The sequence below is a fragment of the Monodelphis domestica genome, chromosome 3 (genome assembly GCF_027887165.1).
Source record: "Monodelphis domestica isolate mMonDom1 chromosome 3, mMonDom1.pri, whole genome shotgun sequence".
NCBI lineage: Eukaryota > Metazoa > Chordata > Mammalia > Didelphimorphia > Didelphidae > Monodelphis > Monodelphis domestica.
Window position 1 is genome coordinate 158,738,388 of NC_077229.1, and position 14,804 is coordinate 158,753,191.

The 14,804-nt window shown below is 35.1% G+C and overlaps 1 protein-coding gene across 1 annotated transcript in view; it reads left to right on the plus strand.

The window, feature by feature from the left end:
* The window catches only part of NUDCD1 (NudC domain containing 1), a 109,006-nt gene that overhangs the window by 26,646 nt on the left and 67,556 nt on the right, over positions 1-14,804 (plus strand). The window contains exons 4-7 of the mRNA XM_001369646.4: positions 1,562-1,742; positions 7,291-7,473; positions 10,160-10,367; positions 11,448-11,592. Of these exons, the coding sequence (XP_001369683.1) occupies positions 1,562-1,742; positions 7,291-7,473; positions 10,160-10,367; positions 11,448-11,592 (717 nt within the window). The remainder of the gene's footprint in view (positions 1-1,561; positions 1,743-7,290; positions 7,474-10,159; positions 10,368-11,447; positions 11,593-14,804) is intronic.

Below are 14,804 nucleotides of genomic sequence, written 5' to 3' on the forward strand. Positions count from 1 at the left end.
CAAATCCAAAGATCCATTCTGCTTTGCATTGTATTTTTATTAATTTTTGTAATTTACATTCATTTATGTATGATTAAATTTTTTTTTCATGTTGTATCCTCCAGCTTCCTTAGTACCTAGGTTCTCAAAGGTTCATTTTGAAGTTAAGTATAATAAACTCTGGTTTGGGAATGCTGACTCTGAAAAATCAAATTTATTACATCTTATTATCAGTTGTTCTGAGCCAATCAGACAATACTTACTGTCTTTGTGTACTTAAAGAAGTCAAAACTTCTCTGGATCTCAATTTTCTCAATTTTAAAATAAGAAAATTGAGTTATATGAACTCCAAAGGTGTTTTCCAACTCTTAATTTGTGATCCTGTACTCATCCAGTCATTGTAACATTAGTGAGTGGTATTTTGGTGACTTCTGGGATTGGGAGAAGGCAGAGGAAGAAGAACATTTTAGAACATATCCAGAGACTTGCATGACTGGCATAGATTGTAGGGCTCCTAAGTATGCATGAGGGCAGTGAATACTTAGGAGATAGGAAAAATAAGTTTAAAATAAAAGATATAAGACTTATAAGCTTTAGAACTTTGACAAGTATTAACATGTCACACTTTAACCATTCTCTTTTTGTTAACATTTAAGAGTTTGCTCATTTTTTCTTCTTACAAATAATGCTTGTTAACATTTTTTAAATAACACTTTCAGTATAAATTTCAAACACTGATATTATTAAGTGAAAGGTTAGGATTATTTTTGTTAACTTTTACTACAACTCTGTTGCTCTCCAAAAAGATTCTAGTAATTCACCATTTCAGCAGAACCCATCTGAAATGGCAAGGCAATGGGAAGACCCACCAACACTTCACAGTAGCTTTCTTCTCTTCTTCCCTCATTTCACCAACCCAGCCCCATACACACACTTTATGTCCTCCACCAGGCTGTTTGACTGCTAACACAATTTGTCAATATTTAAACAGACATATACAGAATGTCAGTAATTTATATTAAAATATTCTAGCTCTCTAATTCTAAAGCCAGCTACCAAAACAACATAGGGGGAAAAAAATCTAAGGACCTAGGAAGAAAAATGATTTGTCTGAGAGATGGAAGAAATGGGAGAGAGGGGCAGGTGCCTGGGCAGCATTATATCTCCCCATAATTGAGTTCAGAGCTTTTTCTTTTTCACTTGCTGATTTGTACCTAAGAGCCTGGTGTCAACTCCTTTTCTTTTCTAGGTACTAGTATTTAAGAATATGATTTCAAGCAATAAGTTCATTTGAACATGACCTATTTCCAAAGTGAATTTCAGATGTCGTATCACTGTCATTGTTATTGTTAAATTAAGGATACTGATCATTGCTTCCAAATTGTTCATATCTTTATATTTATATTATTATGTCTTTATATTCAAATAAGTTATTTTGTCAAATTTGTTAAGCCAAATCACAATAATAGTGGGGGTTGACCTCTTGTAACAATTCCTTCCTTTGTCAAAATGAACCTTAGCCCATGTATCAGAATTCATCATTTAATAAGCATGTTATTTTCTCATTTTATTTTTCTTATAGATTTTGTTTAATGAAGATCTTGGAGATCCTTTTGTTATACTTCACAGTGTTTCCATTACAAAATCTGAGGACCATTCAATATCTACTATCCTTCTCCGAGTTGAGAAAGAAGAATTAGATCGGAAAGGAAGTGGCTTCTATGTTTCTTTGGAGTGGGTTACTATCAGTAAGATAAATAAAGGTAAAATGTGAAAAGTTTTAAAGTATTTTGTATATCTGTAATATGTATTGTCATATATACTTTAATATTGAGAACTAATCCCTGTGAATGCAGGTCATTTCTCAGGTTTGGGTGTTTCTGAGCAACCCTGAATATTAGTTTAGGCTCCTTTCAACTATACTTGAGAGAAATAGGAACAATACATCTTATACATTTGTTTTTATTTTTTATTTAACAGAATTCTTAAAAGGACAACTGATATTAAAATTCAATGTTCACTTTTAGGTAATAAGTGATATAATATGGAAAAGAATCAATTAAGAAAAAGTAGACTGATATAGATAGGACTCTCCCCTCATTAAACCTCAACTCTTAAAGACTCAATTAAATAATTGCCTTTGTACTCAATAAAAATTTTTATTCTCACTAACAGTGCTTCTAGGGGTTAAAAATAGCCAACTATTTTTCCTGTGGCTTATATGTAGAGGCTCATCTAATTTGCTGCTAGTCAGATCTCATTTCTCATTGCCTTCCTTTTTTAAAAAATAACTTATACCTTTCCTCTTAAAATCAGTACTGTGTATTGGTTCCAAGGCAGAAGAGTGGTGAGGGCTAGGCAATGGAAGTTAAGTGACTTGCCCAGGGTCACACATTTAGGAATTGTCTGAGACTAGATTTGAACCTAGGACCTCTGGTCTCTAGGTCTGGCTCTTAATCCACTGAGTCACCCAGCTGCCTGCTCTCATTGTCTTTGTAACAGTATTTTATGAATAGTTAAGAACAGTATTCTGTTGGAATATTGTGTTGTGAAGAACACTGTCTTCTGTTTCCATTTCTCCCAGTAATTTTTCTGTTTATAAGCCTATTTCATAATAGTTTATGAAAGGTTCAACTTATTTATCCTTTTAACAATTTGATGGGAGGTGGGGAGTTCCTTAAACCAGGATTATTGAATTGATTTGAAACAGCTTATTTGAGTCCCTTAGGTCCAGCTTCATTTTGTATGATTTATTTTGTTGGATTCTATGTTTGACTCTTCAGGACCTACATAATCTGTTAAGAGATATCTAAGGGCAACTAAATGGTTCAGTGGATAGAGAGTCCGGCTTGGAGGTGGGAGGCCCGGGGTTCAAATATGACCCTGGGCAAGTCACTTAACCCCAGTTGCTTAGCTTTTACCACTCCTCTGCCTTTGAATGGATTAGTATCCATTCTGACAGAAAGTGAGAGGTTTTTTTAAAGGATTTTTTTTAATAGAGGATTTATTTTTTCTTTATATGGTAGAGAGACGATAACATTGGCAAAGAACTTTAGGTTCTAGATAAATGTCCTGTTTTTAGATATTATCAAGTAGTATGTATGTTTGACTTTAATGCCTCTTTTGTATAGATAAAAGAATTTATGAGAATGCCTCATTTTAAGTCAGTCAACAAGCATTTAATAAGTGCTTACTATATGCTAAGCAGTGAGCATCCTGTGGCTATTGGATCAAATTGGCAACTGTAATAGCTTATAGGATGATAATTTTTTCCCAGGGTCTGTGTTAGGACTATGCAATCCCTTTGGGGAATGGATAAAATTGGACACCAGGAGTAACTGGTAGTCTCTTTGACTTCCTGTTGCTGTGGTGGTTTGGAGCCGGTTACTTCCTCCCACTCTCTATCTCTGAGAATCCCTCTGAGGAGGGATTTGGTTTCCTATCCTTGAACAATTCTGGTGTCCCTGTTTGAAGAAATCCATCATTCTTGAGATCCAAAAATGTTTCCTGTCTACTGAGAGTATTCCCTGCTGCTTTGAAGATCAGTGCTTGCAAGCCAATAAACTGTCTGTTGTGAGAAGGGCTAAAGCCATCATAGGCCCAACCCTGATAAGGTTGAACTCTTGATATAAAGGGTTCACCCCAAAACTACTCTGAAGGACTTTATATCTTACCAGAAGTTATCTGGGAGGATTAATAGTGCCAGGTAGTCAGATAGCAAGGAATTTTAGACAGAGTAGGGATCTAAGGAGCTTGAAGATAAATGAAAAAATCCCCATGCAGGGATTGTAGTAGTGGGAATTTAGCTAGAACCCTTAGATTTAGGAAAACCTATTTCTTAATCCTCCCTTCCATCTTACCATGTTTAAATAAATCTCTGTCCTTTTTGAGCTAAAGAGGTGTAGTTTGTTAAATTCAAACACTATTACCTGACTTACCAACTAGTGGGGAGCCATTGCATGAATGTGAAGAAGTAGTAAAACTGGTGGAACAACCGAGGCAGAATTTAAGAGATACATCTATAGATAATGCTTACATGCATAATGGTATCCGTTACACGGGAGCTGCAGTAGTCACAGAATTTGAGACTCTGTGGTGTGTCTCACTACCCAAAAACATAAGTGCTCAAGGGGCCAAGCTTATTGCATTGAAGCAAGTCTGCATTCTTGTAGAGGACAAAATAGCTAAAGTCTACACAGATTCAAAATATGCATTTTCAATCTCATGCAACAGGTGCAGTTTGGAAAAACCATGGGTTCATAACAACTGGGGGAAAACAAATAGCACATGCAAAAATGATAACAGAATTGTTAGTAGCTATCCAGAAGCCAATACATTGCTGAGGACATACTTTTGGGAGGGATCTGGTGTTAAAAGGAAATTATAGGACCAATGTAACTGTAAAATATACTGGCAGAAAAGGTTCCATTCTATGTTATGAATCTATCCATCATAGAATCAACAGATCTCAGAAAAGCATATCAGGATTCTCAAGATTCAAACATGGAAGGAAAAGTTTGGAGCTAGAGAAGTAAATGGCATCTGGGTCACAGACACTGGAAAACCAATCTTGCCAAAAGAGTTTTACTATCATATATATCATGCCATCCATAGTAAAGGACATTTTGGCACTCAGGCATTAGTAGATTCAATAAAGTAAACTTGGATAGCCCCAGGAATTAGTACCATTGCAAGTAGAGTCTGTACTAGCTGTTCTATCTGTCAAAGATTTAATCAGGTATCATTTAGAAAGAAAGGTTTAGGAGGGAGACCCCTAGCCTACTCCCCATTTGAAAATTTGCAGATAGGCTACATTAGCAGGCCTCAAGCAAGGAAATAGAAGTTTTGCTTAGTACTGGTGGATAAACTAACAAGATGACCAGAAGCTTTTCCATTTACAACAAACATAGGCTTTGTAGTGAAAATATTGCTAAGGAAGATCATGCCTAGATTTGGGATTCCATTTTCCATAGACTTAGACAGATCATCACACTTTATGAATCAAATATTAAATCAAGTATATGAAAATCTAGGGATAATAGCAAAGTATCATAACCATCCACAGAGCTCTGGACAAGTTGAGAGGTTTAATATCGAAATAAAGATTATGGTGGGAAAGCTTTTACAGAGACTCATCTAAAATGGGCAGAAATATTCCCAATAGTATTATTCTACATACAAACTAGTCCTTGTGCTGATTTACATATATCACCTTATGAAATGCCATATAAATATCCTATCTGGCTTGCCAACTGAAATAGATGGATATCTGATTGGTTGTTGTGGTTGAAGGTGTGATACCAAGGTTCCTTGGTACCCATAGGTAAGGGGTCAGTGAACCTCCTCACAGGGCCAGCTCGCTGCTCAGACTACCAAACAGATTTCAGAACAGGACAGGGATTTATTTAAACATGGTAAGATGGAGGGGAAGGATTAAGAAATAGGTCTCCCTAAATCCAAGGGTTTTAGCTAAATTCTTACTACTACAATCCCTGCATGGGGATTTTTTCTTTTATCTTCAATCTCCTTGGATCCCTACTCTGCCTAAAATTCCCGGCTATCTGACTACCTGGCACTATCAATCCTCCCAGATAACTTCTGGTAAGATATAAAGTCCTTCAGAGTAGTTTTGGAGTAAACCCTTTGTTAGGGTTCAACCTTATCAGAGTTGGGTCTACAATGGCTTCAGGCCTTCCCATAACAGTTTACTGCCAGCACTGATTTTGCCAGCATGGATCTTCAAAGCAGCAGTGAACACACTCAGTAGACAGGAAACACTTTTGGATCTCAAGGAATGATGGATTTCTTCAAATAGGGACACTAGAGTTGTTTAGGAATAGGAAACCAAACCCCTCAGCTCTCAGAGGTAGAGAGTGGGATGAAGTATCCAGCTCCAAACCACCACAGCCACAGGAAGTCAGAGACCCCCACTCACTCCTGGTGTTCAATTTTATCCATTCCCTGTGTTCCAGAATTCAGTCTGCAGTTCCAGAGCATGCAGTCGGGTCCAACACAATTCTCTCTTCAAAATCTTGTTTCCTGTTTGCATTCATTTCCTCATTACAGTGAGCATCCAAAGAAAGTCAAAAACAGTTCTTTCTCTTATGGAGTTATCAATATAGGGGGAGAAATAAGATAAATTTAGAGTAGTTGGAAGATAATCTCAGAGGAAAGGCACTAGCATTAAGTGGAACCTGGAAAGGCAAATTCAGAAAATGGAATTTTTACAAAGACTTGAAGGAAGTCAGGGCCCTAAGGTAAGGAGGGAAAACATTTCAAGTCTGGAATGTATCCAGCGAAAATGTAGAATTTGGAGATGGAACATATTGTAAGTAGGCCAGCTAGCATCTTTGGATCCTAGAGTACATAAGAGAAGAGTAAAGTATGAGACGATTGGGAAGAACTAGATTATAAAAAAAATTAAAGCCAAATGGAAGATTTTATATTTGGTTCTAGAGGTAATAAATAGCGAGCCACTGAAGTTTATTGATTTGGAGCCAGGGGTAGGGGTTAGGTGGTAGTAAGCTAGTCAAATCTGTACTTAAGGAAAATCACTTTGGGAGCTGAGTGAAAAATAGACTGGAATGGGAAGAGACTTTAAGCAGGGAGACCAGTCAGTAAATTCTTGCAGTCATCCAAATGTGAGGTGATAAGGGCTTGTACCACAGTGGCGACAGTTTCAAAGAAGAGAATGGGACATCATAGGAGGTATTGTGAAGGTAGAATTAATGTAGGACTTGGGCAGCTCTTTGTATATGGGAGGAGAGGTAAGAGTGTAAGGAGTCAAAAATGACAGCTAGGATTTGAGCCTAATGACTTGGGAGGGAGGTTGGACCCTTGACAATAAAGGGGATTTTTCAAAAATTAGGATTATTTACATAAAAAGTTATTGCGTGATTGATTAGTTTTACAAAATCATTTTAGAATTTCTCTAACAAGTCATCTTATTACATTTAAAATATTTGTTGTTGTTGTTTAGTCTTGTCTGACTCTTCTTAACCCCGTTCCCCCCCCCCCCCCCCCCAGTCCTCTGACTTATGGGGTTTCCATGGCAAAGATATTGGAGTGGTTTTCTGTTTCCTTCTCCAGGTGAGCTAAAATATTTAGCTCACCTAAATTGATTTACTTATTACCATAAGGAAATGCTGATTTATATCAATGAGATAATTTTGTTGTTGTGGGGATATTGTCATAATTATAAATGCATTCTTTTATTACATTCATAAAACTCAGCTTTGAAAAATAATTTAAAGGTTTTCTTTCAGTCTTTTAAATATTTTTTTTGAAAATTACTTTTTTCTTTTTCTACAGAGATTCAAAAGTATGAAATTACTGATCGTAAAGTACTCAATGGTAAATCAGTTCCACATTATGCTGCTATTGAGCCTGGTGGCAATGGTCTGATGATTGCTTCTTGCAAATCCTTCAGATTTGTTCAAGATGAAAAGCAAGATGAAGAAAAAAATGATGAAAAACTGACAGATAAAAATAAAGGTAATGTTACTTTTAATTTACTTTTGGCAAAAATCTGGTACACTTATGCATATTTTTTGTAATGTAATAGTTAAAAAGGTTGTGGTCACCAATTATAACAATTAAATATTTAATTGTGAGGCTTTTAACTTTTAACTAGTAACTTTTAACAATTTGACTAACAGAGGGAAATGTAGGAAGGAGGTAGAAAATATTGCTTAGCTAAATACCCTATAATTCCCAGTCTACCAACAAAGGTTCCCTCAGGTCCCAATATCCATCCAGAAATTGCAGTAGTCTCTTCAATAAGAGTCTCACCAACCCAAGAGAGAGCTCCTTCAGTCAGCGTGGGAGTCCAAATCCCAGTGCCTTCAGAGTGCAAGTGCAAATCTGAATGGAAATGTGAATGTCCATTTCATGTTGGGTCTCACCTTACAGACATTTTTCTCCATCTATTAGCTCTCACATCCCATGTCACACCTCAGGAACCAATCACAGTTTCTTAATTTGGTACTGCCCAGGGGCCAGTGCTTGTGGAATCTATTTTCTGTCTCTTTGGTTTCTACTTCCTTTCACTTTTGACTGGTCTATCTCTACACATCTCAGTGGTATAGGACCTTCATGTTCCTGATTAATTAAATTAAAGGTTGCTGATTGAGTACATTAAAAGACAAAAGGAGAATAATTCTATTTTCACAGTAAATATTGTTGTTCTTTTTATTTTTGTTTTTCCTGCTTCCCTAGTTAGATTATTAGTTCTTTGAGGGAAAAAGGTCTTTTTACTTCCTACACTCTTATATTATTTATACTAGTGTCTATGTTCCACACAGATAATACATGATAGATGTTATTTTACTAATTCAAAGAAGCATACAAAATATTTTTAATATGCCCATCAAAATCATCAAAGCATAGTGAAAAAGCTTAAAGAAAATTTATAGGAAAGAGAGAAGAGGAAGGATATAAGAGCATCCAGGTTACCTGGGCTGCTTTATATTAGCCATTATCATCTGGGAATTAAAAACCTTCTGTTCCTACCAAAATAGTCTTCATTTGCCAGCTCTTTTCATTTTGCAACAGCTGCTCTTCTTGGTTTCAACTCCTATCATCATCCTCATCATCCCCTGGGGTGGGAGAAACATCCCTTCCCAGGTTAAGCTCATCATCAGAGAAACTCCTCACCAGGAAACTCTTTATTATGGAGATTGCTTCAACTTTTCTACTCACACTTCATCTATACCTTTTGCTTCTGACTATTTTAACAAACCAAAATGGTATATGTAATTTGAACATCACATTTGTCTTAACCCTGCTTAAATCCATATAGCCAGAGATTAAAGAAAGGAGGTCATTCATATCTCTTTTTTAACTTCATTTACTTCTTGCCACAAAAAAACCCCCAGCAAAAAAACCAACACAAACTAAGCTATTTATGTAGTTATAGCTTCTAGGTGTGAGGGGGAGAAAGGAGGTTTTCTATAAAAGGTTGGACTGGATTATTTAAAATTAGGGTCCCCAGGAATTTAATTAATTCCAAAAAGATTTTATTTATAATTTATTTACAAAATATAGAAAGAGTGAGGTAGGAAATCAGAAAGAGGGTAGAGTAAGATATTTAGCCTAAGCACTAAGCATTTTGCTCCAACTCCCTGGCTCAAAAACAGGTAGGGGAGTTTAGTCCTTAGCTGAAGAGGCCTCAGTGAAGCTGAGGACCGGGGGATGCAGGGATCCTCTCTCAAGAGGATAGGTCTCTTCTGAGGTGAGTCTCTTTAGAAAATCCAGGAAAGGTTTCAACTCTTTTCACTTACCATGTTTCAGTCCAAAGGGTGAAATTTAAGAACAATCTCACCAGGAACAGGGTCTCAGATTCAGTCAGCAGACTCTTCACCAGTCTCCAACTCAAACCACTTTAATATCCTTGTCAAGAAAACCCTAAATGGATCACAAAGAGTTGAACAGAATTAAAAAAAGAAAAAACTGAACTGAAAAAGAAATAAACCACATTGATGCCATTTATTCTAAGTAATTTTTCATTGGTAATATGTTGCAGTTTTCTTGTGCCCAATATGCAGCTCTCAGATGACCTGTGATTTTAATTTTTTGGAGAATATGGGATAAGAGGGAAAATTATGAGACTGACCATAAATTGTTTTATTAATCAAAAGTAAGTCTTCTTAGTTAAAAGATTGTCTAGGTGGCCCTCATCAAATTATTGGCAGAAACTATTTGTTATTATTATTATTTTTTTACTTTTGTGTTCTTTGAGATGTATTTCTTTTGGGGGTGGTGGAAGGACAAGATCTGGACCTCTTATTTCATTGGTATGAATTGGTGTTAAAGCTATCTGCAGCTGATACATAAAAGCAACTCATGGATTACTTATGGTTTTAGGGAGTTGCTTGGGGCATAGATTTTATTGACTTGCCCTGGATTTCATAGAACTTGAAAAAAGACAAGACAAGGAAATTTTTATTTTTCGAATTCCTTGTTCTATGGAACATTACTTAAGAAAAAGAAAAAATTTTAGTGCTCTTTGCCTGAGTTCTATAACTAAAATCCCTCATAAAAAAGTTTTGAATCAACTGAAATCAATAGTCAAAGTTGCTTGAGATGGGCATCTCTAATGATTACTAATTATGGACTTCAGGGTTTTTTTTCTGAGTGTTCAGGTATATAATTTTAATTATTTCTGTCTTTTCCCCTACAGTTGAACCTTTGTATTACTGGCAACAGACTGAAGAAGATTTGACAATGATAATACACTTTTCAGAAGATGTTTCTAAAGAGGACATTGAAATACGGTTTTCCCCAGATCACATCAGTATTGCTTTAAAAAAGCAACCATATTTGGAAGGAAAACTCTTTTCATCTATTGATCATGAAAGTAGTACATGGATAATTAAAGAGAATAAGAGGTATTTTTATTCCACATATTTTATTGTCCATTATTTGCTATTTTCTTCCACCTGATCTTAAAGGGTAATAGTGCTTAATATAGTGTATATTAATTTTAATAATTAATAATAATTTTAATAACTAGTAAAATTATTAATACTTTATTGCATTATGGCTTGTGGTTTAAAAAAAGTAATTTGCTGATAACTGTCATATGTTATTTCAGATTTTTGTATTATTACTTTGCTTTGTCTCTTGATGGTTAATTCCATTTCTTGATTTCCTGTCTCATGCCTTGAAATAGTTTTACTAAAAAATCCATCTTGTCTTTTATTCTTGTTAGTATGTTTGTCTTTTTTTTTCAAGACTTGGTATCAGGAAGATCTGGGTTCAAGTCCAACTTCTTGACACTATTGTGACCATGGACAAATCACTTAACCACCCTGACCTCAGTTTCCTCATCTGGTCTGTCTTTCTGGCTTTCAAACTTCAAATTTTTTCCCCTTTCAATTTTATTCCCTGATTTTTTTTTTGACTGTGAAATGTATGAGCATAATTTTTATTAGAGCTAACTGAAATTTCTCAGCAACAATTCCTAGATTTTCCTATTCCCTACCCATATGACTAGTTCTGTTGCACATGATTTTGTACCTGGCCTTTGATAATAATGTTCTATATGCTATTGTTGGTTTTTTTTTTTTTACATATACAGTTCATCCTATGGAACTGCTAGAATAACCTTTTACAAACACCACTTGTTAGTATGTTAGCTGCTTGAAAGAAGAAAAAAAGATTTCATGGCAAATATAGTATTTTACACATAGTAGGCATTTGTTGCTTAATAAAGGAAAGAAAGAATCAATCATTTGTCTTTTCAAGAATTAGTCCCTATTTATTTCCTATTTTACCAATTCTGAATTCCTTAAACCAATTTATCTGTTCATCTTTAGCCCTAAATGCACAAAAATATTTAGTAAAAATCCTCTTTTTCTAATAGGTATTTTAGACGATTTTCTCTAACATTTTAGTATTTTATGAGTAATGTATTGTCTCTAGACCAACTTATAGTAATAATGCTTTTTTTTACATTAATCTTTTAGTTTGGAGGTGTCTTTGATTAAGAAGGACGAAGGACTGACGTGGCCAGAGCTAATATTAGGTGATGAGCGAGGAGACTGCATAAGAGATTCAGCCCAGTGTGCTGCCATAGCTGAACGTTTGATGCATTTGACATCTGAAGAACTGGTAAGCAATTTAAGAGGCTCTTCTGAATTTTAAACAGTTTGAGATTATCTGTGGGTTATTATATGCTCTCTGCTGGTACTATGATGTTTTTATTTTTTAAATATTTTTGATTGGTCATTAACCTAGAATGTATGAATGTGACTTATAATTCCAATATGACCCTCATATCTCAGTACTATGAGTGCTAATATTCTTTCCTTGTTAAGTAGGTTGGCTGCTGATTGATTTGTGATTGTTGTCAAAAATATATTTTCACAGAGTTCAAATTACTAATGCATCACTATCAGTTCTGGAAATTGAAGAACCCTAGATTATAGCATAATTTGTGTGGATTTAACAGTGGATATATTTTTTGGTTATTTTGGTCACAGTTGAAGCTCATTATATGCTTTCCTCATTAAAATAAAGATATAGTATCATATACATTTACATAGTTCTGACTTGTAAAATTATTTTTTAATTTTTATTTAATTTTTTCAAATAGTTACAGAATTCTAGTGATTAAAATAATATGAATAAAATAGTAATGTCCATTACTCTAATGTCTTCTTTAATTACACCAAATGGGAACAGATGAATTAGGGAGCAACATATCTTCTAGATTTATAGGAAGTTTGTAGTTTAGTAACCTCTAAGATAGAAAGGAAATTGTTTATAATTCACACTAATTAGAGAAGTTAAAAAAAGAGAAATTTTAGTAATATAATTTGATCATCTTATTCCTAACAGAAATTTCATCTGTCAAAACATATAGCATGTAGGACCAACCAAATATCAAATCCATAATTAAATCTAAATAAACCATTCAAAAACAGCTCAGTATTGTTAAGGTGATGATAATAAATAGAGGTGAATAATAATTCAGGGCAAATTCTGTACTTTGATAAATCTTTAATCTCTTTTGTGTAGGTACTCCTTCTACTGGTACAGTTTACAATCTATCCATGCATTCGTATTTTTTGTGTTTCACGTCCAAGTCCTTTATACACCTCTGCCGAAGATCTATTCAGCATGCTGGAAGACTTCTTCCTAATATTCCTTGGATGTCAATGTAACACTTACACTCAAATCTCTTATTTTACCTTCTCTTTTCTTCTCTTTTCTCTTCATCCTTCTTTTAAATCACTCTTCTTTTGGGATTGATCTTGAGATATTTTGTAAACATCCTGCTTGTCCTTTTTTGAATGTTTTTCTACATTAGATATCTTTATTAAAAGGTATCACCCCAGACGTTACATAATATTTCAGGTATTGTTTGATCAAGGATAGTATCTCCTTCCTCATCCTAGCTACTTAACCTTCCTTTTTTGTCATTGTTGTAGTCATCATTTCATTTGTGTCCCACTCTTTGTGGACCATACTGTCTGGAGTTTTCATGGCAAAGATACTGAGAGGTTAAGTGACTTGCTGTCACATAGCTAATAAGTGTCTGAGACCAGATTTGAACTCTAATAGGTATTTTCTCTAATTTCTCTAATAGTCTCCCTAACTTCAGGCTCAGCCCTCTGTCCACCAGCCATCTAGCTGCCTCCTATTCTTGCCTTAGTGCAGCCCAAGATCTCTATTCTCTTAGGAAGCAGTAGCTTTTTTTCCCCTTTTTCTTCTTCAACTTTGCTCCTTTGTGACACAGGTTCCTAATTTCTAAGTCTAATAGCCTTTTCTTAAGCTTCAACCTCTGTACTTCTCTGCCGCTTTTGACATTGTCAACTAGTTAACTATTTCTCAATAGTCTCTTTGTTGTCTTGCATGACATTAGCCTCTCCCAATTCTTCTATAGATTTGTTTTCTCCTCAGTATCCTTTGCTGGTACATAGTTCAACTCTACCATTTAGGTGTAGAGAGGTCCCTCAAGATTCTCCCTAAAACTATGTTCTCTGTATACTTTTTTTCCTTATTGAACTTTTCTACCCCAATAGTTCCATTATCTTCTCTATGGTGGTGATTTCTGAATCTTTATTTCTAGTCCTGATATTTTTCTTGAACTCTAGTCCATTTCAACATGTACAAAAGATAATCTCATATAAATGCTTCCCACCTTCAAACTTCCTTTTTTTTGTGTTGAAGATTCTACCATTTTCCCAGTCATCCAGTTTTATAGTCTTATTACTTCAGCTCTTATCTCTTCCTCACCCTCAACCCATATCTAGTTGGTTGCTAAGTCTTTTAATTATGCTTCCATATAAATCTCTTGAATCCCTTTCCTCCTTTCACACAGTAACCCACTTGGTGCAATTATTCAGTACCTCTCATCCAAAAAATAGCCTTCCAAATTTTTTTCCCCCTGTGCTTTTAGTCTCTTTGCTCTCATGTATCTTCCACACACACATCTGCCAAAATAATTTTTTCTAAGGCCTGGGTCTGAACATTTGTCCTCTGATCAAAACTCTTTAGTCACTCTACTGACCAGAAGAATACATGAACTCTTCAGTTTGGCTTTTTAAATCCCTAGCTATGTGGTTCCAATCTGTCTCTGCAGTATTATTCATGTTACTTCTCTTTCTGCTTTCTAGTCAATATGGACTAAGCTATTCTCCAAAATCACTATCCTATTTTCACTTCTCTGTCTTTTTGTAGAACTTTTCATATGAATAGAATACATTTTTTCTTCATTTCAGTCTCATAAAATACGTATCTTTCAGTAATACTAAGCACATATGCTGTCTTTGTTGTCAATGTTCTTTCTGCCTCAGATTATTGTGTATTTTACTCTAGGGACATTGAATTTACCCTATGGTATGTCTTAACATATCAGTTTCTCATTCTAATCAAACCCCATGAGTTACTTCTTCACCTTTAGCTACTCACAGATGTGGTCACTCCCTTGATCTTGCCAACACTACAAATGTTCTACTTTCTCGGTCAAGTATTTTTAAATTCCTTTTATCATCATTTTTACTATGCCTCTGAAATTTATCATTCATCTCCCAGAGATTTCCAGTGTCTCAGCAGTCCACTACTTTCCTAGGCTATCAATCTTGCTTTGTGCTACTTCTTCCCAAGATTTACCCTTCAGTGTACCATTTCAATTCTATACTACTCTCTACTCTAGAAACTCTTGTTCTTTTGCCACTTATGTCTTGCTAAACCCTAACCCTGGATTACACCCATCATCTGTCTCCATTGGTGCTGAACAGAATTTGAGCTAGTTATGTAACTGTGCTGACTGAGTCCACTGCTGATTAGTTATTTAATCTTAATTGCATCCTTTGATC